At 46.3% G+C, this 24156-nt stretch overlaps 1 protein-coding gene across 3 annotated transcripts; it reads left to right on the top strand.

The window, feature by feature from the left end:
* The first annotated feature begins 705 nt into the window (after positions 1–705).
* On the top strand, positions 706–13149 carry CHMP7 (charged multivesicular body protein 7). Of its 3 annotated transcripts, none has more exons than XM_063085977.1 (10): positions 706–1065; positions 3059–3230; positions 8340–8525; positions 8663–8796; positions 9642–9690; positions 9940–10059; positions 10350–10448; positions 10676–10736; positions 11254–11433; positions 11674–13149. In XM_063085977.1, the coding sequence occupies exons 1-10, from the start codon at positions 767–769 to the stop codon at positions 11724–11726; spliced, it is 1353 nt and encodes a 450-aa protein (XP_062942047.1). In that variant the 5' UTR covers positions 706–766; the 3' UTR covers positions 11727–13149. The 3 variants fall into 3 exon arrangements, with proteins under 3 accessions (XP_062942047.1, XP_062942049.1, XP_062942048.1); XM_063085978.1 differs by having other exon boundaries at positions 755–895; XM_063085979.1 differs by lacking the exon at positions 10676–10736.
* The last annotated feature ends 11007 nt before the right edge of the window (positions 13150–24156 follow it).

The raw sequence follows: 24156 nt of genomic DNA, 5'->3' as shown, positions 1-24156 counted from the left end.
CAGTAAGTGCTAAACTGTATAGTCCAGGAAAGAGACGAACAGTAAGTCCGGACAGTCAACGAAGGTTTCGGGGATACTGACTCTCAGAAAGAAACAGAGGGGGACACTCCAGGGCAGAAGATGGGGGGCAATAGTAGAAGGTTACATATCTCTGAAAATAAGTGTATGCACTGTTACAGAGCTTCACCGACAGACAGGTCTGTTTAACAGTTGACATCATCGACATTATCGCAAAAGGAAGATATCTTGGAAGTTTAAATGTCCAAAGTAAAAACCGCTGGTCTGGGAGCGGTAAACAGTGATGCAAGCGCTCAGATCCATCAGGGCGGTCCCAGCGCTTCTGGTGCCCCTTTGCGAAGACTCCACAGTCCCGCTACCTGAAACCACAAGTTACAGGCTTAATCGTTGGCCCCTCTATCAAGCTTCGCCCACCTCTATGACTCCTGAGCCGGCGCAATGCGCTCCTTCCCGCCGCGCACGCGCGAAGCCTTCCCCTCCGCCCCCACTAACAAAAACCGTGGGAGGAGTGGTCGGCTCAAGCGCTCTGAGTCTCTTTGAAAACGACGTCATCATCCCGCCTCCCTGCAAAGGGAGGGCGGTGCGACGTATGCGCTGTGAGGAATTGTAGGACTTATTTCACGCTGGGAGCGGCGGTGACGTGATGACTGAGGAGGAGGTGTCAAGGAACGGAAGCCGAGAGGGACCTAGGGCGGAAGGGGACCAGGGCGGGGGCTGTGTTCGGGTCCTTGGCGGGGCTGGGGTTCCGATGTGGTCCCCGGAGCGGGAGGCCGAGGCCCCGGCCGGGGGAGACCCGGCGGGCCTACTGCCCCCCGAGTGGGAGGAGGATGAGGAGCGCATGTCCTTCCTGTTCTCCGCCTTCAAGAGGAGTCGCGAGGTGAACAGCACCGACTGGGACAGCAAGATGGGCTTCTGGGCGCCGCTGGTGCTGAGCCACAGCCGCCGCCAGGGGGTGGTGCGCCTGCGTCTGCGGGACTTGCAGGAGGCCTTCCAGCGCAAGGGCAGCGTCCCGCTGGGGCTGGCCACGGTGCTGCAGGACCTGCTGCGGTGAGGGGCGGGCCGGGCCGGGCCGGGGTCGGGCGGGAGCGGCTCCCCGAGGGCCGGGACCTGGTCCTGTTCTCTGACAGTGTACCGCGCCCAGCCCAGGGTCTGGCCCAGAGCAGGTCCCCGGAGCGTTCAGCAGGCGAAGAAAGAAGACGATGAAGGAGGCTGGGGGATAGGTGGAGGGCGTTTAGGGCTCTGGGGAAAGGCTGGGGACCGGGATAGTCCGATTAGATGGGGTTCCACACTGTAAGACGAGAAGCCAGACTGGCAGAGGTGATCATGATTTGTCTAGACTGGAATCCTCTTAGATCGTTATTTCGTAAGGGCCTCCAAATTTGAATTACTACTGGAGCAGAAGGTCTATGAGATAGGATTTATTGAGCTAAGGAAGATCAGAGCTAAGAAGAGAAAGGGCAGTCGAGGGGAAGAGGCCTGTAGGGATTTTGTCAGCACCTGCGTTTGACCTATCTTGGCTTGTCCTTGGTAGGGGCTGTTTGGAGCAGAGAGGACATGAAGGAGGCTGAGGTCTTTATTGAGTATCTTGGTGCCCTGCAAAGGTCTGTAGGTGATACGTGTGCGACAGATGCAGTGTTTGGAGGTACTTGACGAGGTAGATGTGCAGCACTTCACAGCATTCAGATACGTTGCACACACCATTTCATGTGACCCTCTCAACAGTCTTGTGGCGAGGTGGTAGAACTACCTTCAACAGACAGAAAAGGAAACTGAATCTTGGGGAGATCAAGTGGCTTACTCAGGGTCATATGGCTGGTTAGGGGTAATGCCATGGCTGGACCCCTGGTCTTCAGATTCTAAATCATTTGCACTTCACAGCGTATGCATCATACTGAGGCCAGCCTAGTGTGGTTCCTCCCTCGTTGAATGAAGGAGAAAGTCAAATGTGATCTGTTGGTTTTAGCTTGCTGCTCTTTCTGGATGAGGTCTCCCTTCTCTACTGTTCCCAGCACCTTTCTGTTGGCTGACATTGAAGTTACAAGCCCTTCTGAAATTCTCCTTTCTAAGAAAGTGTACTGTGGAAGAAGTTTTAGTTCATGCCTGAAGTGAGGCACAGGAGAGATAGTAGCTGAAGAAGTCAGTGAGGGACAAGACTAGAAATGGGCCTTCTTATTGCAGGACAATCATCTACCACTTCCTATCCAGACACCTTTAATACTTCGAAAACTCCTCTTCTGACTTCTGGCACTCTACTGAAGCTTGCTGCTGCTTGACTGGGTCTGGCACTTGAAGAATTTCTGAGGGCAACATATCTCCATGGAAGTGGCGTTACATAGTAGTTAACAGCTTGAGAGCCAAACCGCCTGGGCCCAAATCCTGGCTCTGCCATTTGCATTTTATGTGGCCCTGGACAAATTATTATGCCATCTTCAGGCCTCAGTTTGACCACTTATAAAGTGGTAATGATAATTGTACAAGGTTTATTGTGAAGATTTGAAGAGATATTCCTAGTGTAGCCCTTAGCATAGTGCCTGACCCATGGTAAGCATTTAGTAAATTTCGCTGCTGTTATTATTACCAGTACCATGAAATGCTTACATCTTATCTCCACTCTGGCTTACGAATAGCAGAAAGGCCTTTCCCTGTACATCTTTGTATTCTTCCTTATGTCTTGTACTTGATGGTGATTCATTATTATTTTCGTTTTATTGTTTTGAGCTCCGTTTGTAAAAGGAAATCTCAGTGAAGGTCTTGTAGCCTCCTGTGCCTCTGTACTCTTAATGAAGTGCTTGCGTTTTGGACCCAGACAAGTCATGGTTCAGACTGGGCCTTTCCTTCTCAGTCACTCAGTTTTCTCAGTAGCTAAAATGCTGATAATACCATTTATCTTGCAGAGTTGTTGTGAGGCTTAGAGTTGCTTATATCAGCTGTAGGTGCCTAATAAATGGAAGTTATGCAATGATAAAATTTGTCTTTTGGGAGATGGGGGAGGTGAGGACTGGAATGGGACATTGCATTGGCCCTCTTTCTTTCCCTGCAGTCGAGGAGAGTTGCAGCGGGAGTCAGACTTCATGGCCAGTGTGGACAGCAGCTGGATCTCCTGGGGGGTCGGAGTCTTCCTGCTGAAGCCCCTCAAGTGGACTCTTTCTAACATGCTGGGGGATAATAAAGTTCCAGCCGAGGAAGTACTTGTGGCTGTGGAGCTGCTTAAGGTGGGTGCTCAGAAGGGAGAGGTCTGGCTGTCATCTGATGTGATAACAGGACCCATGTTCTTTAATGTACATTCATAGAGAAAGATTGTCTTTTTTAACAGGGCAACAGAGTTGACAACTGGGTTGACCTCCCTTGTGTTGTACTTTGTAGCATTATTTATTTTTTAATTGGACTTTTTCATGTCAAGATTGATCCTTTGGGAATTGTCAGTAACAGACAGTTATTTTGTAGTATTTGTAGCGATTAATGATAAGCTATAGTTTGGGAAATGCTTTGCCTCCTTTAGTTTGCTTACAAGAATTTCTCAGGATTTCCGAGGACCTTGTGACTTTCAGCTTTGCCTACCCCTGAATCAAAAACCGAGGCTCAGTCTTCCTGCTTTCTGACTCTTCCCCCTTCCCTTTCCAGCTTGCTGAAGGCCTGCCTTCCACTGTCCGTGCTCTTCTGCCTCCAAAGGCCATTGGGGCCTTGGTCCCTTCAGACTCTGCTGGTCAGGCAGTTTCCCCCGGCCTGCCTTTCCTACCCAGCCTAGACCCTATGGCTGATTGCTTGACAGACTCCCTCGTCAGTGCCCTCAGCTCATTTGCATCTCTTGGGCCACACCAGAAGACACTCAGCAAATCCACAGCCTTACATCAGCCCCACAGTCTGCCATCCCTGCTGGAGAAAATCACCCTGTCTCCCAGACTGGGGCCGCCTTCATGGTCCCAGCTTTAGGAGCACCCTCAGTGCCACCCAACAGCCCAGATTTCTTATCCTTGCCCATCCCCCTCACACACTCAGTCCATTGTTCTCTCTATTCTCTGCAGGCATTTCATTGAGAAAGTAGAAGCTCCTGAGTACGGCCTTCAATTTTCTGTCCTTTCACCTGAAGTCTGACCCCCATGGGGCTTCCTTTCTCCCCTGGCTCAGAGGATACGGTGTCCTTCCTCTGTTCTACTGTGCTTTGGAGTCTGTCCCTACCTATCTTTTTCCTTTGACCCAACGATTAGCCTCTTGCCCTATATATTCCATCTCCCTGTCATCTGATGCTCTCCTTCTTCAGCCTCTAAACCCACTCAAGCTTTTCCCATCAAAAATCGACTCTTTTGTGGTGTCTAGAGTCCTGTCTGGTTACTACTGTGTCTCTCTCCTTGTTGACAAAACCTTGTTGTCACCACATACTCATCTCTCATTCACTCTGTAACCCACTGCACACCTGCTCCAGCCCCACCACTCTCCTGAAACTGCCATGGGCAAGGTTTTAGGGAACCTTAAGTTTGGGTGCGTGTGTGTATATTTATAAAGTTGACTGGACACCAGGCAGCAGAAATATATTGCAGATAGTAGTTACTTTTCAAACTCACAGAACAAGCCCAACCTCAGAGCCTTTGGATAGCCCTGGAGGCTTCCACACAGCTGGAGCCAGCTCAAAATCACCCCCCTCCACCCCAAGAAAAGCATGAATTTTTCCTCACCTAGACAGTCCCTAACCCACTCTGCCACAGATTGAGGAGGAGGTCTCCTGGATTTACCAGTCTCTCTCTGTCCCCAACAGGGGACTGAGCAGCCCACATTTTCTTCATGGGAACTCCCCCGTCCCTGTCTGCACTCCCCCTCTCTGACCCGTGTGGTTGTTCCCCCACCCAGAGCTCTGATCTCCAGGGACAATCCAGATTCCCACAGAGTCTGCAGGATGGTTTGGTTGGTTCTGGGCCAAGCTCAGGTCCTCTGTGCAGTTTTTTACCTCACAGGTTCTCTAGCCTGGAGGAGAGGAGTGGTAGACCCACTGATCCCACAGATGTGGTTTTGGACTCAATCTTTTGAGTGTAAAGGTTGGATATGGGGGTGAGGAGAGGAATTACATAGATCTTTCAGAACTATTTTTGAGAGCAATGTAGTCTAATCCGTTTAAGTAGAAAAGTAAATCTTCTAGCTCTGCAGGGTGCAGTACTGTTTAATCTATACCCACTTTACATCCCTAAACAGGATACTTAACATCGCATTCAGTGATACCTGCTTGCAAATGTATGGTGACTTCCTTGTTTTCTCCTAGGATGGGGACTTGTTTACATTTGTGAAACTAAAGGTCCTATCTGGATATTTATATAAAACAAAGAAAGCCTGCTTCTGAGGTAAATTGCGTTTCCCAAGTCCGGGCACCAGAAACAGCTAGTAACTTTCTACTTTATTTGAAACAGTACTGAAAAAAATACAAAAAAGCAAAAATTGTCCATGATTTTGCTATTTAAAAAAATGGTACAAAGAAATAAAAGTTTCCTTTCTGTTCATCCCATTTCTATCTCTTTGAGTATATTCTCATCCCATCTGTGTGTGTGTATGTGTACGTGTGTGTGTGTGTGTGTGTTTACGTGTGTTTACAAGGTATGTCTTTTCTTACTGATCCTATCACACTCTGTTATGTTACTTTCCACTTTATGTTCTTGTTAACATTTAGTACTTCCTGAAAATCTTATTTACTTGTTCAGTTGTTTATTATCCCTGTCTTCTACTAGAAGGGAGAGGTTCCATGTGCTGTGGAACCCTGGGAACAGTGCCTGGAACATTGTAGACAGTCAATAAATATTTGTGGAATGAACCAGTGAATATACACATACATATATATATGTGTACACATACACTCCATTTTTTTCCAGAAATGGAATTGGTTCACAACCTCCTTTTTTATTCTTTCCACTTTAATATATCATGAGCATCTTTTCAGGCCCTACACAAAATAGATCTAATTCATTCTTTTTAATGGCTACCTAATAATCTATAGCTATACCACGATATATGCAACAGTTGCCTTACAGATGGACATTTAAGTCATTCCAATTTCTCCTCTTTTTCATTTTAAAAAATGCTACTTTGGCAGCCTTGTGCATACATCTGTACATTTCTACTTATATTTTTATGGAATTGATTTCTAGAAATGCATATGTGCCTTTTAAATTTTAAACAAAGTCTGGCTGGTTAGCTCAGTTGATTAGAGCACAGTCTTATAACACCAAGGGTACGGGTTCAGATCCCTGCACTGGGCAGCTACCAAAAAATTGCCAAATTACTTTTCGAAAGTATGTACTAATTTACACTTTCGTCAAGACTGTATGAGAGAGTCCAGCCTCCCCACATCTTTGTCAGCACTGGGTAACATCAGTCTTTTAAAATTTGCCAGTTTGATGGACAACAATGATACTTCCTGTTTGTGAGTTGAGCATCTTTTCTTCTATCCACTGGCCATTTACATATCCCCTTTCGTGAATTGCCTATTTATATCCTTTGGCTGTTTTTATGTTGTGTTGTCTTTTATGTTAATTTGTAAGAGGTCTTTATGTATTAGAGGTAAATACATATAATGTATTTGGTATTAGGGATATAAATATTATTTCCCAGCCTGTTGCTTGCTTAATTTTTATTTATGATGTCTTTTACCATATAGAACTTTTCATATTTCTGCAGTTAGATCTCTCATATTTTCCTTTATGGATGCCAAATTTCTGGTCTTGCTTAGGAAGGTATCCTCTGCCTCAAGCTTAATCAGATATTCTTTTACATTTTCTTTGAATTACTTTATACTTTTTTTTTTTCAATTTAAAATTCAGAACTTGAGTATTTGTTTTTGTATATGTGGTGAGGAAAAGCTGTTTTCTTCTAAATGGATAGCCAGTTTTCTCAAAACCTTTCATTAATGTTGTGTATTGTTAATTTATGTGAATGTGGGTACCATGCTGTTGTTACATAGTAGCTTTACAGTTAAGTGTTAGTATCTGACGGGGCAGTCACATCTAGTGAAAACTTTATTCTCTGTCCTGTTAGCCTCTTCTGCTGCCTTTGATACTATTGACTACTCTCTTTTTAAAACTTCCCATCTCCTTGGATTTGTTCACGTTGCACTGCAGGTTCTCCTGGGTTCTCCCTAAGCTGTCTTCTGGGTCTCTTTTGTGGGTTCCTTCACTTCTAAACATTGGTCTTCCTGCAGCTTATTATTTTCCTCTCTGAATTTCCTTGGGTAATTTCATTTGCACTTGCGATTTTCATTACCGTTTCCGTGCTGGTGACGTTCAGAATTATATCTGCTGTCTTGGCGTCACCTTTGAGCTTCAGATTTGTATATCCAGTTATGTGCTATACGGGTCTTCTTGGATATCCCTCAGGCATTCCCAACTGACATGTCCGAAATCGAATACTTTGTTTTTCCCATAAAATAGACTTTTCTTACTGTATTTTTGCTATAAATCAATGGTATAACATCCAGCAGTCACTTAAAAGCCAGAACCTAATCCTCTTTCTCTTTCAACCCATACCCAGTTATCATGGACTGCCAGTTTTATCTACTAAATTTTGCCTGATTCCACCCCTTCCTTGTTCCTATCACCCAGATACTATCTTATTCAGCCCCACATATTCTCTTAAATGCTCACATGGTCTCCCTGCTGCTAATCCTAACTCTACAGTCGATCCTTTCCCAATTGTTAGCTGGCTCTCGATTAATCTAGCCACGTCCATTCCCTTCAGTGACTACCCTCCACCTGCAGAATGAAGGATGGCATGTAAGATATTACACTTTATATGACACAGAAGTGTTCCCTTGTTTTCTCACTAACCTGATCCTGTCTGTTTGTCACATACTTTTCTCTTAAGGCTCCATATAAACTCACTAATGTTTGTGTCTGCAGTATCACCAGTTAGCATAAAAATAGAGTGACTAGACTTGGAAGGGAATTTAGATGTCATCTCATCCATCCTCTTTGGTTTGCGAGAGGGATACTGAGGCCCAGTGAGACTGTGGTCCACGATCACACGGGCTGGGCCAGAAATGAGGCCTCAGCTCTGGTTCATGGCCCATCTGCCTCATTCTTCCCTTGGGGAACCACATGCCAGGGAGAGGCAGAAACGTAAAGTCCCAGAGGGAAGTGCAGACACAGAGCTGGCTGCAGTATTTCATGTGCCTCATTTCGTACATAGTCACCGAACTTTCCTCCAAGGTTTAAAAAAATCACAAATCTTTCTTCCTTGTTAAAAAGCTGCTGCTTTAGGAAGGATGGAGCCCATTCCCCTGCCCTTGTCCTGCACAATCATGGTTTTGAAGCTCAGGGTCAGGGCTCTCTGCTTGCTTTTCCCTGCAGGAAAAGGCCGAGGAGGTGTATCGTCTATATCAGAACTCCCCGCTCTCTTCCCACCCTGTGGTGGCCCTGTCGGAGCTAAGCACACTTTGCGCCAACTCCTGCCCAGATGAGAGGACCTTCTACCTAGTGCTGCTGCAGCTGCAGAAGGAGAAGAGAGTCACAGTCCTCGAGCAGAATGGGGAAAAGGTATAGAAGTTCATCCGTTCATCCTCGACTTACTGATGATTTTATTAAGTCTGTACTTACATGCCCACCATCATTCCTGCTTGGGAATTTCTCAGCATTCATGGTTGGGGCAGCAGTAATTTGTCCTTGTCTCTTAGATTGTGAAGTTTGCCCGGGGGCCACATGCCAAGGTCTCTCCTGTCAACGACGTAGACGTTGGGGTATACCAGCTGATGCAGAGTGAGCAGCTTCTCTCGCGCAAAGTGGAGTCCTTATCCCAGGAAGCAGAGAGGTAACTTCTACCCCTGAGCAGAACCCTCCTCCCCACCATGACTGGTCTTTAGAACTGGCAATGCATTAGTGTCTGGAGGCTCTTAAAAAGAAAAAAATGGTAATTTTTTTTTTTTACTAATTACAGAAGTAGTAACTGCTCAATATAGAAATCATGGAAAACACAGAATATCACAAAGGAAAAAAAATGAGTCCTTCCCCCAAAGATTATGACTGTCAATGTTATATTTAAGCTCTTCCAATCCATTGTCCATCTAGCTAATATTTGATTCAGGCATTGTCTCCGGTACTGGGGACATAGCTGTGAACAAGATAAGCCTCTGCCTCAGCAGGGGTCTTTCTGAGGGACTCGCGCTCTTCCCTTTGGATGACCATATAGGGGTCCCTGGTGAAGGCACATGAGTCCTTCTCTGAAGGGGGACATAGACATTGAATTGGAAGGTGTCCACTCTGTCTTACGATGAGAGAATCCCAGCCTTGTTGGAAGGTAAAGGGATATGTCCAAGGTCACTGTTGGTGTTAGGAATTGATTGCCTATCTCCCCAAGTGGGAAGCCAAGTGTAAGGTGCCCTGTGTGCGTGTTCCCTCTCCCTGTGGGTTGAAACAGCGTATCCTTAGTCAGTTTGCCATTCACACGCAGATGCTCAAGCCTGTATCTTGATGTGTGACTTGCTGCAAGAATTTGTCTAGAGGGCTTGGGCATCATTTTTCTTGCCATTGGGTGGAGTGGATTTGATCTTCAGATTTGAAGCCACCTTAAATAAGTGCTGCTCTTGGGGACTCTTCAGGGCCTTGCCACCCCCATTCTTTGTCACAATCATCCTGATCTGTCTCTTTGTTTTACAGGTGTAAAGAAGAAGCCCGCCGGGCATGCCGAGCAGGAAAGAAGCAACTGGTGAGTTCTCATCCCCTCCGGCTGTGTAGCAGGGGCCTGGGTAAGGAGGGAGAAGTGCCCAGCTGTTCAGAGAGCAACCTGCTCCAAGGGGAGAAGGGTCTGCAGTGGCCCAGGCACCACAGCTTGTTTTACAAACAAGAGGGAAGAAGGCCTGGGATGGTCTTATCATCTGGGAAGGGTGTATTCCATATCCTCCTGCCCTCTGGCCTGCCCAATCCAGCCCTAACCTAAATCTCCATGCCCCCCTAGGCACTGAGGTCTCTCAAAGCCAAGCAACGGACGGAGAAGCGTATTGAGGCCCTGCATGCCAAGCTGGACACTGTTCAAGGCATCCTGGACCGGATCTATGCCTCGCAGACGGATCAGATGGTAGCCACCCCCGCTGCGCCAGAACTAGGCCGTCTCCTGGCTTGTGTTGTTCATGCCCTCCGCTGCGGCTTTGCTGTTTGGAGGATGCCTGGCTTCTTTCAGGATGTGGCTGGTGTTGCCTTTGCCTTTCCTGTCGGGAAGTGTGGGCTCAGTGGGTGTCAAGGGTGGGGGGTGGAATTGAGCTTGGGTGACCAAAAAAACCCCAAAGATATTCTCTGGAGATGAAACAGTATTGTGTGTATTTTGCCAAATGTTTGTCATTGGCACTGATAACTTTGCTTTCTCTTTAGGTTTTCAATGCCTACCAGGCTGGGGTAGGAGCACTAAAACTCTCCATGAAAGATGTCACAGTGGAGAAGGCAGAGAGCCTTGTGGATCAGATCCAAGAGGTACAGGAGGAGGCCAGGCAGGGACACACAGATGGAGGACAGATCTGACTTTGTTGGACATCCTCTTTTCCCAAACTTGACTCATTACCTTGTGAACTTGAGGGAGCATTCCTTGATTCTCAGATGGGGTGGTGCTGCTTTGTAACCCTGGGCGTTTTCCCCTCAAAGACTTTGAGATGCTCAGAACCACCATTCCCAGTTCAATGCCTTGCATTTGTCTCTTACAGCTGTGTGACACCCAGGATGAAGTTTCTCAGACTCTGGCTGGGGGGGTAACCAATGGCTTAGGTGAGTTGACAAGGTGATACTGTTTTTCTTGCTTTCTTTCTTTCTCAGAGGACTTCACTTCCTTGTGCTGTGGTAGCTTTGATGGAGGATTTGCTTTTCCTGGTGCAGGCAGGCCTCTCCTGCCCTGCCCTGCTCTGCCCTGCACAGGCTTCTCTGCAGGAGGAGTTAGAGGGAAATGCTATTTCCTCTTTGATAGGCTGTGTGGATGTGTCCTTTGTGCTCCAGCATTTCCTGTTTACGAGGCTCTGCCTGGAAGATCCTTCTACAGGGGCAGGGGAACAGGGTCAGTCCATGGGATTAGCAGAATGTGCCTCCTTGGTGACTTAGCTGTGTGTATGGAAAACGAATATGTGCTTGAAGGTGCCCTCTGTCTCCCGACTCACATTTTTTTTAACCTGCAAGGAGGCATGGACATCTTTTGTAAAGCTGAGCAGGGTTTTGGTAAACTCAGTCCTGGACTCTTTAATGTGTTGCATCCCCAGGGTTTATCTGTCCTTATGTTGTCTTTTTTTTCCAGATTTTGACAGTGAGGAACTGGAGAAGGAACTGGACATCCTCCTTCAGGATACCACCAAAGAACCTTTGGATCTGTCCAGCAACCCCCATGAGACATTTTACACCAACAGTGTGCCTAACCCTAGGATCTCGGATGCTGAACTTGAAGCTGAACTTGAGAAACTGTCTTTATCAGAGGGAGGTATGGAGCTGGTTTTTAGAGTTTCTGGTGGGCATGTGGCCCTCTGGCTGACAGAGGAGCTGGGCACAGAGTCGATGGATCTCAGCCCAATTGCTCAGTTTGCCAGGATACCAAAGCCCTGTAAGGGAGTTGGGGTCTGGGGTACATCGTTTATATTAAGAATCAGTACCTTAAACATTAGGATGCTTTCATCTTAAAGACTTTTTTGTTTTAGTGTTCAGTCATTTCTTTTCCTTGCAGGTTTGGTCCCAAGTAGTAAATCTCCGAAAAGGCAATTAGAACCTACTCTCTAAAGCCATTGTAGGACCTTCAAGTGAAGGACCCTCATGTAAAAGAGAGACCAGGCTTGTGTGTGTGTACATAGTTATTTAAAAGAGAAACTCTCAGAATTTGCTGGGAAGAGGAGAAAGGAGAGCCACTCTGATTTATCTGGATGCCACCACTTACTACAGGACAGATATGATCTCTGGAAGCGATGCTCCGAAGGCTTGCTCCCCGCGGTTATCATGGACCTGCCTTCTCATCTTTATAGTGCCACAATTTATACAGTTTTGTGTTTGACCTGTCGTCTCACATAGCCTGCAGTTCTTGGCATTGGCTCAGTTAGGTTTGTCTTCACCCACCAGCTTCCTTCCAGCCAATGAAGGTGAAAGATTCACTGTTCTGCCAAATCAAAATCAGTCCTCCTCCCCGCAACCCCCACATTTCTTTTAGGAGGATTTATTCTGTCTGTAAAGTCAGCTAAACAACTTATTCCTGTCCTACTCTGTTTTCATTTGTTAAGAAGAATGAGAATCAAACACTTAAAAGTTTTATTCGAGGGGACTTAACAGCTGCTGCTCTATGAAGAAGCATAGAGTGTAAAAGATTTTTCTCTAAGGTCATTTGTCAGATTCTTCAGGTGTTCAGAAAAAGGTCACCCCTGAGTGGCTCAGTCATGACGGGTTGGAGGGTGAGGGGCTCGTCTGGTTGGTGTATGCTGCCTCTTCCGTCTTAGGCAGAAAATCTGCCCACTGGAGAGAGGGTTATTCTTGGTCTTTCGAACTTGAGCAGGGAGAGGCCTAGGTAGATGCAGGGCTACAGGGTGTCCAAACCCCATCTGCTTTTTTAAAGGCAAAAGTTTTGCCTTGGCCCCATCATGATATAACTTAAGTTAAAATATGTGTATTTTTTCCAGAATAAGCCACAGAACAACACACCTCTCCTTCTTGAGCCTGGCATACAGCAACAGGCTCTTTGGATTTGGAAAGCATTTCACTCTGCAGCCCACTGGTCAGGGCAGGGTTCTGAGCCGGGATGTGCAATAGAAGCGGGAGGAGGTGGCCTTATACCACACCTGCCACGAGCTTGCCCGGGCCCTGCACCTGTCCCTGGCTCCTGCAGTCCCATCTTCCTGCTTCCTCTGATGAACAGGAGAGGGTCTGAATGCTCTGGCAACAGGGAGCAGAAAAGACAGCCACCCTGCCACCCTGCTGCCCAGGTCCAAGGATTTCTGCCTGGATCCCTTTGCCCTTATCCTTCCTGCCTGAGGTAGCGTAGAGCAGAGGAGAAAAATTTGCTCCAGGCCAGGAGCACGAATCACTGTTCCATGAATTTCTTTCCCACTCGACTTTGGTAAATGGAAATGTTGGGGGTGAAGAAAAACAATCACTATTTTTTCTTTTTTATCTGGTAAAGAATTAAAAGACCCAAGTGCTTGTCCTTGCCTCTTCTTTAGATTGTATCAAGTTTCTTGTTCCTGCATGCTGCCCCTGGGGCCCCCACGTACACACTTTGGTTCTTTCATTTAATGTCACAGGAGAATGTGGAGTAGCTTAATAGTGTGAGCTCTGAATGGCGGTGAAACCTGGTCAGTCCTACTGATCGCCCTCACAGACGCACGCTGTCCTAGGGGAGGCTGGTTCTTTGACCAGCCTGCTTGGTTTTAGGAGTGTGCCACTGGTTTTGTTTCCCATTGTCTGTTCTCTTTATGTTCTGTAAGTGCCTGATTTGTTCTGCCCATGTGACCGCACCATATTTTAGTCTGGCACCAATATTTCTCAGTGCCTGCTATGAGTGTGGTGTTGGCCATGCCCTGTGGGGGAGATGGTTTTGAGGCTAAGTTAGGAACAGGTTAGATGATTGGCCACAGCACTCTGTTTGCAGCTTCAGGGAGGTCAGCAGTTGAACCAGACAGGAAAAGGTGTGGGAGCAGTAGCCCAAAAAGCCTCAGGAAAGTCTGGAGGCCTGGGACCTGATCAGAAGGAGCTGACATGCAGAAGAGAGGGATGGAACCTCAGAGGGAAACGTGCAGTAGAAACACACCCTCGGGGAGTCTCAACATCTGGTTCCATGTTACTCTTTCTTTTGCTGCCCTGAGCTGCTGAAGGATCCTTGTTTAAATGATCCAGCCTGGTTCTTTGCTGTGCTACAGGAAACTAGAAGAAGATATTGAGTCTGTGCTTGGATCAGAGAACCGCAAGAGGAAGTGTATAGCTTTTGTCTGGTGGTGGCTGCAGTTTCAAGCTTGAGATCCCCACAGTGAGGCTGAGTTTCCCACCAGTAGTCAGCACCATGCGGGGTTTCTCTATTGAAACAATGGGCTGGTTTAGTAAGTGAGCTGGTGAGTTTTCTTCTATGTGGAGGTATATCAAGCCCAGATAAATCACGTTCAGATGCCTAAAAGGTATTCTTAACCCAAGTCTGGGGACCTGCCTGGGCTCTGAAGTCAGCCATCCTGTTGGGAAAGGGACAACAGGGTTAAACTGCAATCCTCACTGCCTACCTGAAGTGGCCAGGTTGCACAGACCTCTGTGAAGAAGTCATGAGCCCAGTTCAGCCTGCTGAAAATGCGGTCTAACCATCAGAGAAGAGGAAAGAACTATCAAAGCTGTTAAGGACAATGAGACCACCGACAGAGCTGCTGACTCACAAGGAATCAAAGTGAATCTCTGCTCTGAGGTTTGTGGGTGAGTTGGGTAAACCTCTTCTCTTTCGAAGTATCAATGTTTTCTCTGCCACCGTCTCAGTTTTACTCAAGTTACAGCTACTCTTCGGGGTAAAGTGTGGTTCCTTTTCTCCTGCACAGAAATAATACATGAGAGCCAGAGGAGCCTCCACAATTGTAGGCAAAGCCTCCATTTTACAGATGAGGAAACTGAGGCTTAGGAGACTTGCCCACAGTCACAGAGCTTGCGGAGGAATTTAATTTGTTGACTTCCAGTTCAGTATTCTCTCTGTGACACCAAGGGACCCTTAAATAGACTATCAAAAACTAAATAACTCCAAAAGGACTTTCTATGGTGGACACGTCCTCTGACCCCCTCCCCATGTTAGTGCTTTTGAAACCAAGGAACAAACCCCTGATCTCTCCTAACTATCCCCATGATCCCAGCAGAGGGGTTTGGGGGGGGGGTGGGGGGTGGAGATGAGTGATAACTATAGAAAAAAACTGACCAGGCAGGATGGGCTGGATTCTGAGGAGTAACAATAAGAGTAGAGGTGATTAAACAAACTTCCCTGGGCTAGGAGTTGATCAAAAGTATGTTTGCTCCTTAGGCTACAACTTGATTTGAGGGTCAGAATGTTCGTTCCTTAAATAATTGCCTTATAGCTTAGGATAACATCTGTAATGCTTCGTAGATGACAGACAACTACAAACATGCTTTAAAAGGCATACACCCTGGACCCTAAGTTGCCATGCAAGATGCCAGAAATAATTATGCTGACCTCACTTCTAATCAATCAGATTCATACGTGACTCCTGGAGCCCCCCATCCATGATTTTGCTCTGTAAATGCTTGTGATTCTAAGCTATCGAGAAGCCTGTCTTAAAAGCCCCTTTGGTTACTATGGGCTCCTTTGAATGGCATTCAAATAAATGCTAATCTTCAACACTGCAAACTTTGAAAGCATGAGAGCTTTCTTAGATATTTGGGCAGTGGATGACAGACCCCTCTGGGTTCAGGAATACTTTGAGCTGGCAGGTCAGCTCTTTTTGGCTGACAGTTCTGCAATTACACAGACTTGTATGGATTGGAAATTGCCTGTCGAGATACTGGGAAGAGCTCTGCCTCAGAATCTCCCAATTTATAGGAAAACCAAGAACAGTCTTAACACCATTCCTTTGCTGATCTGTACCATGTAGATAACTTTTTGGACTTGCATGTTGTAGCAAGCCCATTTGTGCAGAAAACAATCCCAGGTCTGGGCTGCACAACACTTCCTGAAGAAGCAGGGCTTAACGCACACATGAGAGTCTCCAGAAGCAGACCAGAAAACCAAGTTTGGAGTATAAAGTTATTAGGAATCACCTAATGGTCACCTGTGAAGGGACAGGAAGAAGGAGTCCATCTGCAATGCAGGCCCTCAAAGGCTTGCCCACCCTGGCAGGGAATTCTAGAGCGAGTATTGCCCATCAGTGTCCCATGTCAGCAGCAATGGCCAGGACTTTATCCATCCCTGCTCTGTCCCTCATCATCAAATACCCCTGGAGAAGGGGTGACCTCAGCGGAGGTGGTTGTCTGTAGCTGAGATGGCCCTTGAAGGAGCTGACAGCTGGCTGCCTATTGACCACTCTCCCTGCAGCGGGTAGCAGACCCAGGAGGGAGACCTGGGCAGAGCATCCTCAGGTCTGCCAGCTGTGCTAAGCTCTTTGGATGTGTTTTATCTATCCAATGAGACGGGTGCTATTATTTTACAAGTGAGTTGACTGAGGCTTAGAAATGGTAAGTAATTTGCCCATGGTTACCAGTGGGCTATGGAAAGGGGTTTTAGTTAGGCGGGTCAATTTTTGCAGTTTTCTTTCACTTTTTTCCTCTCTGTTCTCATCTCCATGGGGGTCTTTGTGCACTGCCGTCTCTTGTCCCAGTTGGGGCGAGGGTTGACTGTGATTGTGATAATTTGATCTCACCAGACTATTGATGCTCACACACAGACTGATATGTTTTACAATAATTGATTTCAGCCTTTCTGGGTTTTCATATGAATGACTCCCTTTGATTACAGAAAGGACTGGAAGTGAAACTTCCAAAAACCCAAACTAAATTTGTTTTTGCTTTTTGTATACCATGAGCATTTCCTTCTTGGGCTGGGCAGGGGGCTTCATAGACTGGATCTAAATCTCAGCTGTCTTTACAGTTTTGAGGATTAGAAGTTTGCTGTCAACCTGGTCACTAATGAGAGGACGACAGGAAAAGAGTTGAGATTACTATTGCTTTATTCTCCCACCACTGACACAGCTGACGGGGCTCTGGCCTCAGACACCCGCAGACCCCTTCCGGGGATGGGACGGGGAGGGGCCCGGAGGAAGAGGAGGGGTGGGGGCGGGGCGGGCGCTCAGGCGGCTGCCGGCGCTTTCCCCGACAGTCCCAATGTGGCGGGGCGGGGCTCGGGGTCCCTGGGAGCCGAGGGGCAGGCAAGGCAGGAGGTGAGGGGTGGCTGTGGTTTGCGCGCAGAGCTCTTTGGAAGGCATTCGACGTGTGCGGCCAAGAGCGCTGGGTTTCAGACCCCAAGAACTGCACTCGCTTATCGGATCCCCGCACACCCACCGCCGCCACCATCCTCTCCTCCCCTCCCCCCAGCGGGTCCCTGCCCTGGTGCGTCCCAGACGACGCTTTCCTCTCCAGCCCAGGTCCTCTGTGTCCCCCTTACCGCCCCCCGCTGCTGATTCAGGGATCTCAGTCACTGTTGGTAGCCAGTGCTGGTGGCCGCCTCACTGCGCCCCAGCTCCCCACCTGCTCCGGGAACTTACTCTCCTCCGACGTGGGAGGAGCCAGGATGCCACCGGCGGAACTCCCTGCTTCCTCGGCAGATGAAAACTGGGACATCCTATTCTTTACGCTGTGCAGGGACCTGTCCCCTCCTCCGAGGGCGGGGTCCTGCCAGGAGCAGCTCTTCTTCAGCATGGAGCCAGGAGCCTCGGGCCTGACGAAAGACAGGTCTGGCCACCTGCACTCCTGACCGCATGGCCTGAGCCTTGTCCCTCATCCCCGTCCAGCTCAGGAACCTTCTGAACAACCAGAGGTGACTGAGGTCAACAGTCCAGCAAAGGGCAGGGTGGGGTGAGGCAGACCCGCTGCGTCGCGGGCTTCTCTGGCTGCTCTTCACCTGCATGGTGCTGGGCTGTGCCCCGCTGTGTGCTGCCCTCCTGCACTTCCGCCACGTGCACCCTAAGGTCAACAACATCCTTGTTTATCCCTTGCGGAGACCAGCTCCAGTCGAGTTGTGGGTACCCAAAAAGGGAGAGGGAGGGTCGGCGAAAATAACAAACACAGACGGAGACCTCAATGCATCAATATGCATGTTCTCTCTCTGCGGGCTGTCAGCGTGTTGCAGCTGGAGCCCAGTAGAGCATGAGACAATGCCTTTATTTAGATTTTTCTCTGCAGGGTTTTTTTGGGTATTATTTTTATTGTATCAGCAAGCTTAAATTAATAGTCCAAAAAGCAGGGAGGAAACTTTTAGAGGTCAGCACCTCTTAGGTGATCAACTCGTGCTTCTTTTTCCTGGAATCAGGTTTATCAGATTCAAACCATCCCTTCATTGTCTTGAAGTTATCTTGTGACCTTTTTCTGTTAGCAAGCTGTGGTTAATATCCATCCTGTTAACAGAGTGGGAGTCAATGTAAAAAGAACAGTGGATATTTGAGCAGCATTATCATGCACATTTTAAGGTTATGCATTGGCTGTGGCCCTGTAATCTTGATCTAAATGTTAAAGTGTCCTTGTGCACAGCACCATCCCTCACAAAACCAGTTACACTTCCTTATTTTTCTAAGATCTAATTTTGTAGGTTTAATAATTTTACAGCATATATTTTTATCCCAATACCTGATTTTTAATGATTTATTTAAAACTGGACACCACCAAGTAAAGGGGGTTCTACAGTTTCATTCCCATATACTTAATTTATCCCAATTATATAATTTCCCACCAATACCAACCATTCTCTTGCCATTAATATAATCTCCAGTAAATGATGTTTGCCAACTTACATTAGGCTGCAGCTCATATTTAGTCATGAGCGGTGCTTTTGGAACATATGTTGATGTGGTCAATTTATCATAAGGGGATAATTTTAAATTGTCCAATTTACTCGGATCCTCTGTGGGAATGTTTAGTTCAATGACTGCAAAGTCATTTGTGTTATTTTTATAATCTTTTGGGAATTCAGAGAACTGCCATGCTAACCAAAATATCGAAAGAGAGAAGGCAAAAGCCACAAAGCCGATGCAGGAACCCTATGGTTGTAGCAAGTGCTCATAGCTGTGGCCTTGCCAGCAGCTCTCCCTCCAGCGGCCTTGCCAACTCGGAGAGGGCAGCCCAAGCTGACTGCTTTAGGATCCTGCCATGGCGTGGACTGCGCCAATCCCTGGTGACTCTGCAGGTGATGCTCTTGAAAGCTACAACCAAATCGCTGGCTAGTAGCCCTTTGGGGGCTTCTGAAACATCTGGGTGGCCATTGATATCACACTCTTCATGGCCCCATCCTGCACCTATGCCACATCAGCCCAGAGCACTGTCAGGGCATAGCCAGCACCTTCTGCTACCAGTAGTAGTGACCCCCCAGGGTTGCTCTGGTGGCCACTGCAATGGCCTGGCTGCTGTCAGTTCTCATCTTCAGCCCCATTCAGCTGCACTGGCATCAGGCAGAATGGCAGGTGGCACAGGGCAGAGCCCCATATTGGGGTTCAAAGACACAATCCCAGCTTCAGCTGCACTTAGCCAGTGGCCTCAGGATAGGGTAGGGTTTCTTAAACATGATACAGAAAGCACAAACCATAAAGAGAACACTTCATAAATTTGACTATGGTCTAATTAAAAATGTTTGTGCATCAGTAGACATACTTTTTTTAAAAGTAAAAACATAAGCCCAAAACCAAAAGAAGATAATTTTGACCTACATAATTGACAAACTCCTACAAATTCAAAAGAAATAGAAAACCCCAGGGGGTGGGGGCCAGTAAAGTACACAAATGGTCAATCACAAGAGGGAAATAGGTAATTCTCAGACTGGGGTTAGTGGGGGTGCTTTAGTCTGCTAGGACTGCCATAACACAGTAGCACAGACAGGTGGCTTAAATAACAGACATTTATCTCCTCAAAGTTCTGGAGGCTGGAAGTCCAAGATCAAGGTGTCAGCAGGGCTGGTTCCTTCTAAGACCTCTCTCCTTGGCTTGTAGTTGGCCACCTTCTCCCTGTGTTTTCACATGACCTTCCCTCTTTCTTAATCTCCCCTTCTTATAAGGACACCAGTCATATTGGATTAAGACCCAGCCTAAAGACTTCATTTTATCTTATTACTTCTCTAGAGACCCGATCCTCCAAAACAGTTACATTCTGAGGTACTGGGGTTTAGAACTTCAACTTATGAATTTGGGGGGAGTGTTACACAATCGGCCCATAACAGAGGATTTCCCTAAGTAAAGAGAGATAGGAGTTGAGTGTCAGAGAGGCCAGTTTCCAGATATACATTGGAGACCAAACCCATAGTTCCCAAAGGCTTAAGGTAGGGCAGGAAGGCAGAAATGAAGGATGATCGATACACTGTAGGCTTGAACAAGTTGGTGGATGCTGGTGCCATTTATGGAGATGGTGAAAACCAAGGGAGGAATAAACTTGAGGCCTGACGCAGGATGAGGCCTCAAGGCATTCCAGCTTTTAGATGTGGTGCTGGCAAAGAAAACTGAGAGTGGCTAGCAGGGGAAGAGGAAACCAGAACCTGTAGTATTATAATAACTTAAAGAGAAGAGCCATTATCGAGTCTGTTGATTCTATACTTCATATCTCTCAAATTCATCTTGATTTCCTCTCTAAACTAACCTTCACCCTGATCCCACCCCAGTGAGAACCAGTCACTGGGAGCCCTCTGTTCCGGCTGCAGGTGTAGAGGGGCATGTTGTAAAAATCCAGTCTGCTTTTTATCTTCACCATGTGCTGACCATTCTAAACAGTGTGGGTGACAAAATATTTCTCTCTGAAAAAAATAATTCATTGGCTTAAGTTCTAAATAATTGCTGTGGCTATTTGAGCTTCAAATGGGCACATCTGTAACCAAAGAAAATCCCCCACACTCACGTATACACTATAGAACTAACTTTGTTTTCCCTTCATAGCTAGCCCTTAATGACTGACTAAACGTCGAGGAATGGAAACCAGATGAGACCTTGGCGCCATAGATAATATCAAATGCAGTTGTCCACGATGTCTTGAAGCAGCTGTCAGTCATACTTGAAGACTCTATATCCTATCTCCCCATACATTTACCTATATAAATCCCAGCCCTCAATTGATTGGGGTGGCAGTTGGGACTTTACCCTCTGTCTCCTGGTCAACGCCTTCCAAAATAAAAAGCTTTTCTTTTAAGCTCTGTGTGGAAGGTGTGATTGGTGATCTTACAGCGGCTAACACTGAGACCCCCACAGGTTAGAAATTCCCTCGACTAAGTCAGCCTCTCACACGTTGGCTGATGGTGAAGGGGAATCCCACAGGACCCATTGGTTACACACTCATCTTACTCATCCTTTACTAACCCTTGTACTTGGAAGTTAATCCAGAGAACTCACAATGGCACAGTGGGTTGCCTCACATGTGCAGTTTGCAAGTACATTTTTAATGGTTTCCAATCATTAGAGTTTGTTTTTGCATGCAGTTCCTGTCTTCAACCCTTATAATAATACATATATTCTTATATTAATACAGTAGATACAGAATAAGCCAGGATAGTGTAGCAATCGTAAAGACCAAAGGAACAGCATGAGTTAACTATGATTATATCACTCTATATGACCACTCGGAGTTGCATTTAAAATTTAAAACATTGAAAGCGAATGAACTGTATGGCATATTTTTGTTTGTGAAGTGCAAATTTCAGTTCATGAAATATTTTAGCAAATTTGAATATGCTTAAATTGAAATTTATTCTTTTTATCAAGTGTTTGTTGTTGTTAAACAAATCAAGACAATAATGATTATTACTGATTACTATGTGATTATTACTGAAAATAATTTTGTTGCATAGAGGAGGAAGGTGTTCAAAAATGGTCTGCTTTCCAGGGGTCAAATATGCTAGTTATGCCATTGAAATGCTCCATATTTCATCTTTGAATACAAATACGCTACCTCCTGGGGTGGTTTCTATCTTTTCAATTTGAGAACTTGGTGAGGGAAAAAAATCAGAGTTTATTCTGGCCAGTGCAGAGGGATTTTGGGTGAGCTGCAGAAAATATCAAGTGAAATATACTTTCTCCCAGTCCTGGAGGCTGGAAGCACAAGATCAAAGTGTGGCAGGGTTGGTTTCCTCTGAGGCCTCTCTCTTTGGTGTGCGGACAGCCACCCTCTTGCTGCCTCTTTTTGAGCTTGAGTGAGAAGTATTAGGAAATCACTACTTTTTATGGCTTAAAAATAAATATATTCAAGGAAACACAGTAAAATAAAACTCCACAAACAAGCCATTTACGTGAAAGTATGGGTGGAGCTCAGTTAATTTGATATGAAGACTGGCCTTTGATCTGGGGGAAATAAATCTGGGTTTGGAGGTAGAGTCCAAACATCTGCAAAGTCACGTCACTGTAAGGAGAATCTGTCAGGAGCCTGGAGGCTGAGATGAGGACAGGCCTGAGCCCCGCAGCCCACTGGGGAGACCCCCCTCACCCCACCTGCGGTCCCATTACTCTAGTCCTTTAAGAAGGGAGCTAGAACTCCAGTGAGGCAGGGGCCCTGGTATCCTGGGAACTGAGGGACAACAAACAATAAAAGCATCTGAGATTTAGGGGGTGGGGTGAGGACCCTTGCCAGCTGGGGCAGCACACATGGAGGCCAATCAGGTAAAGCAGGGTCTGGGGGTGGATTCCTCATTCCCCCCTCCCTCTGGCCCCACCGCCTCTCCTACCCCTCTCTTTTCTCCACGCATTCCCCTGGGCCCCTCTCTGCCTTTCTCCAATTTACTCTGCCCTTCTCTCCATCACTCCCACCACCTCTCTCCAGAGTGGTCTTCACTCCCAGAAACAGTTCTTGCTTGTAAGAGTTTCTTATTGAACTTCTTAGATTTTTAGGTTTAAAAAAATCAATTGTTCTGCAAACAATGATAATTTGATCTCAACAAATTTCTAAACTTTCCAGTCTTTATGTCTTTTTGTCAATGTGCTTTTGCTAGTACCTTAGAAAAATGGCGACTGATACAGGCAGTAGTAGATATTCTTGTTTTGTCCTCAATTTAAGGTGGTGCCTCTCGTGTTTCCCCTTTAAGCATGGTGTGGTGTTTTGACTATTGCATTTAGATCCTTAAATGAATGTGCATAGAGTTGTTCTAGGTGTGAATTGGGTAAAGAACATATAATGGTGTTTTGCATATTGAATCCATTTTAATATATGTAATATAATTGAATTATCTCATTCATGAATTGCTATAAAAGCTTTGTTTGATGTTACTTTTATTACCAATTTTTTATTAAGCTTTCCCCTCTCCCTGTGTTATATTTTTTTAATATGGTCAGTGTTTCTTTTTTAACCAACTTTCCTAACCTCAGCCAATTATTTGGGAAAAATAGCACTGACTTTGACACAATTACATGCCCTTATACCTCCCTCCACACTTTAGAATGTATTCTGGGGTTCCTGTCCTAATTTATTGTGATAAAAATGCTTTTGTTCTGGGCCGGCCCGTGGCTCACTCGGTAGAGTGCAGTGCTGATAACACCAAGGCCACGGGTTCGGATCCTATATAGGGATGGCCGGTTTGCTCACTGGCTGAGCGTGGTGCTGACAACACCAAGCCAAGGGTTGAGATCCCCTTACCGGTCATCTTTTAAAAAAAAAAAAAAATGCTTTTGTTCTTACATTCTGCAACCCTCTTTTCAAGACTTATAATATTTGGGGCCGACCCCGTGGTGCACTCGGGAGAGTGCGGTGCTGGAAGCGGTGCTGGAAGCGCAGCAGCGCTCCCACCGTGGGTTCGGATCCTATGTGGGGATGGCCGGTGCGCTCACTGGCTGAGCGCAGTGCGGCTGGTCACAAAAAGGCCAAAAAAAAAAAAAAGACTTATAATATTTGTATATCATTTGTTGCTGTGATTCTTTTAGTTAAGTAAATGTTGTAAGTAGATTAAATGTTCATCACCAGGCCTTTCCTCTCATGACTTCCCAGTTTTTGAGTCATTTGTTTTGATTCATCTTTTGATTGTCTGGACTATGTCTTCTAACAGCTTTGCAGGAAGGACAGTGAACACCAATGCATAACTCAGCAACATGTAGCTAGTTGGGTAAATAACTCGCAAGCCCATCAAGGAGACAGTCATTAGATTCTCATTAACAAACAAAGGCAAAAAAAAAAAAAAAGGTGGGGAAGATTTGTGAAAGTAAGTGGGTAGAGGAGAAGGGGAAAATGTGCCAACCTAGGAAGAGTGGATTTTGTTTTTCTAATTGAGGTGATTAGCTGGAGGCTGTCAAAGAGGACAGTCTAGGCAATCTATTCCAGAATATGTTGAATAGGTCATTAGAGAAGAACATGTCAGTTATTTGTGGATTTCATAAAAAGTGCCAAGAGTTAATCTGTGCAGGATGTGTGGTGGGATGCATCTCCACCTGAGACAGGCCAGGGTCACACTATGGGAGAGAGATTTCTGGTGTCATCGCAAGTTTGAGAACATCATTGTGTTGCCATCATCACAGTTTATAGAATTTTCTGGTCTTAACACTTCCCCTTTGAAATTCTACAGATATTGTTCCATTTTCTTCTGACACATGAG

Source organism: Cynocephalus volans, chromosome 2 (genome assembly GCF_027409185.1).
Source record: "Cynocephalus volans isolate mCynVol1 chromosome 2, mCynVol1.pri, whole genome shotgun sequence".
Classification (NCBI taxonomy): domain Eukaryota; kingdom Metazoa; phylum Chordata; class Mammalia; order Dermoptera; family Cynocephalidae; genus Cynocephalus; species Cynocephalus volans.
Note: the sequence above shows the minus strand (reverse complement) of the source record. Positions and strands in the feature narration are given on the sequence as shown.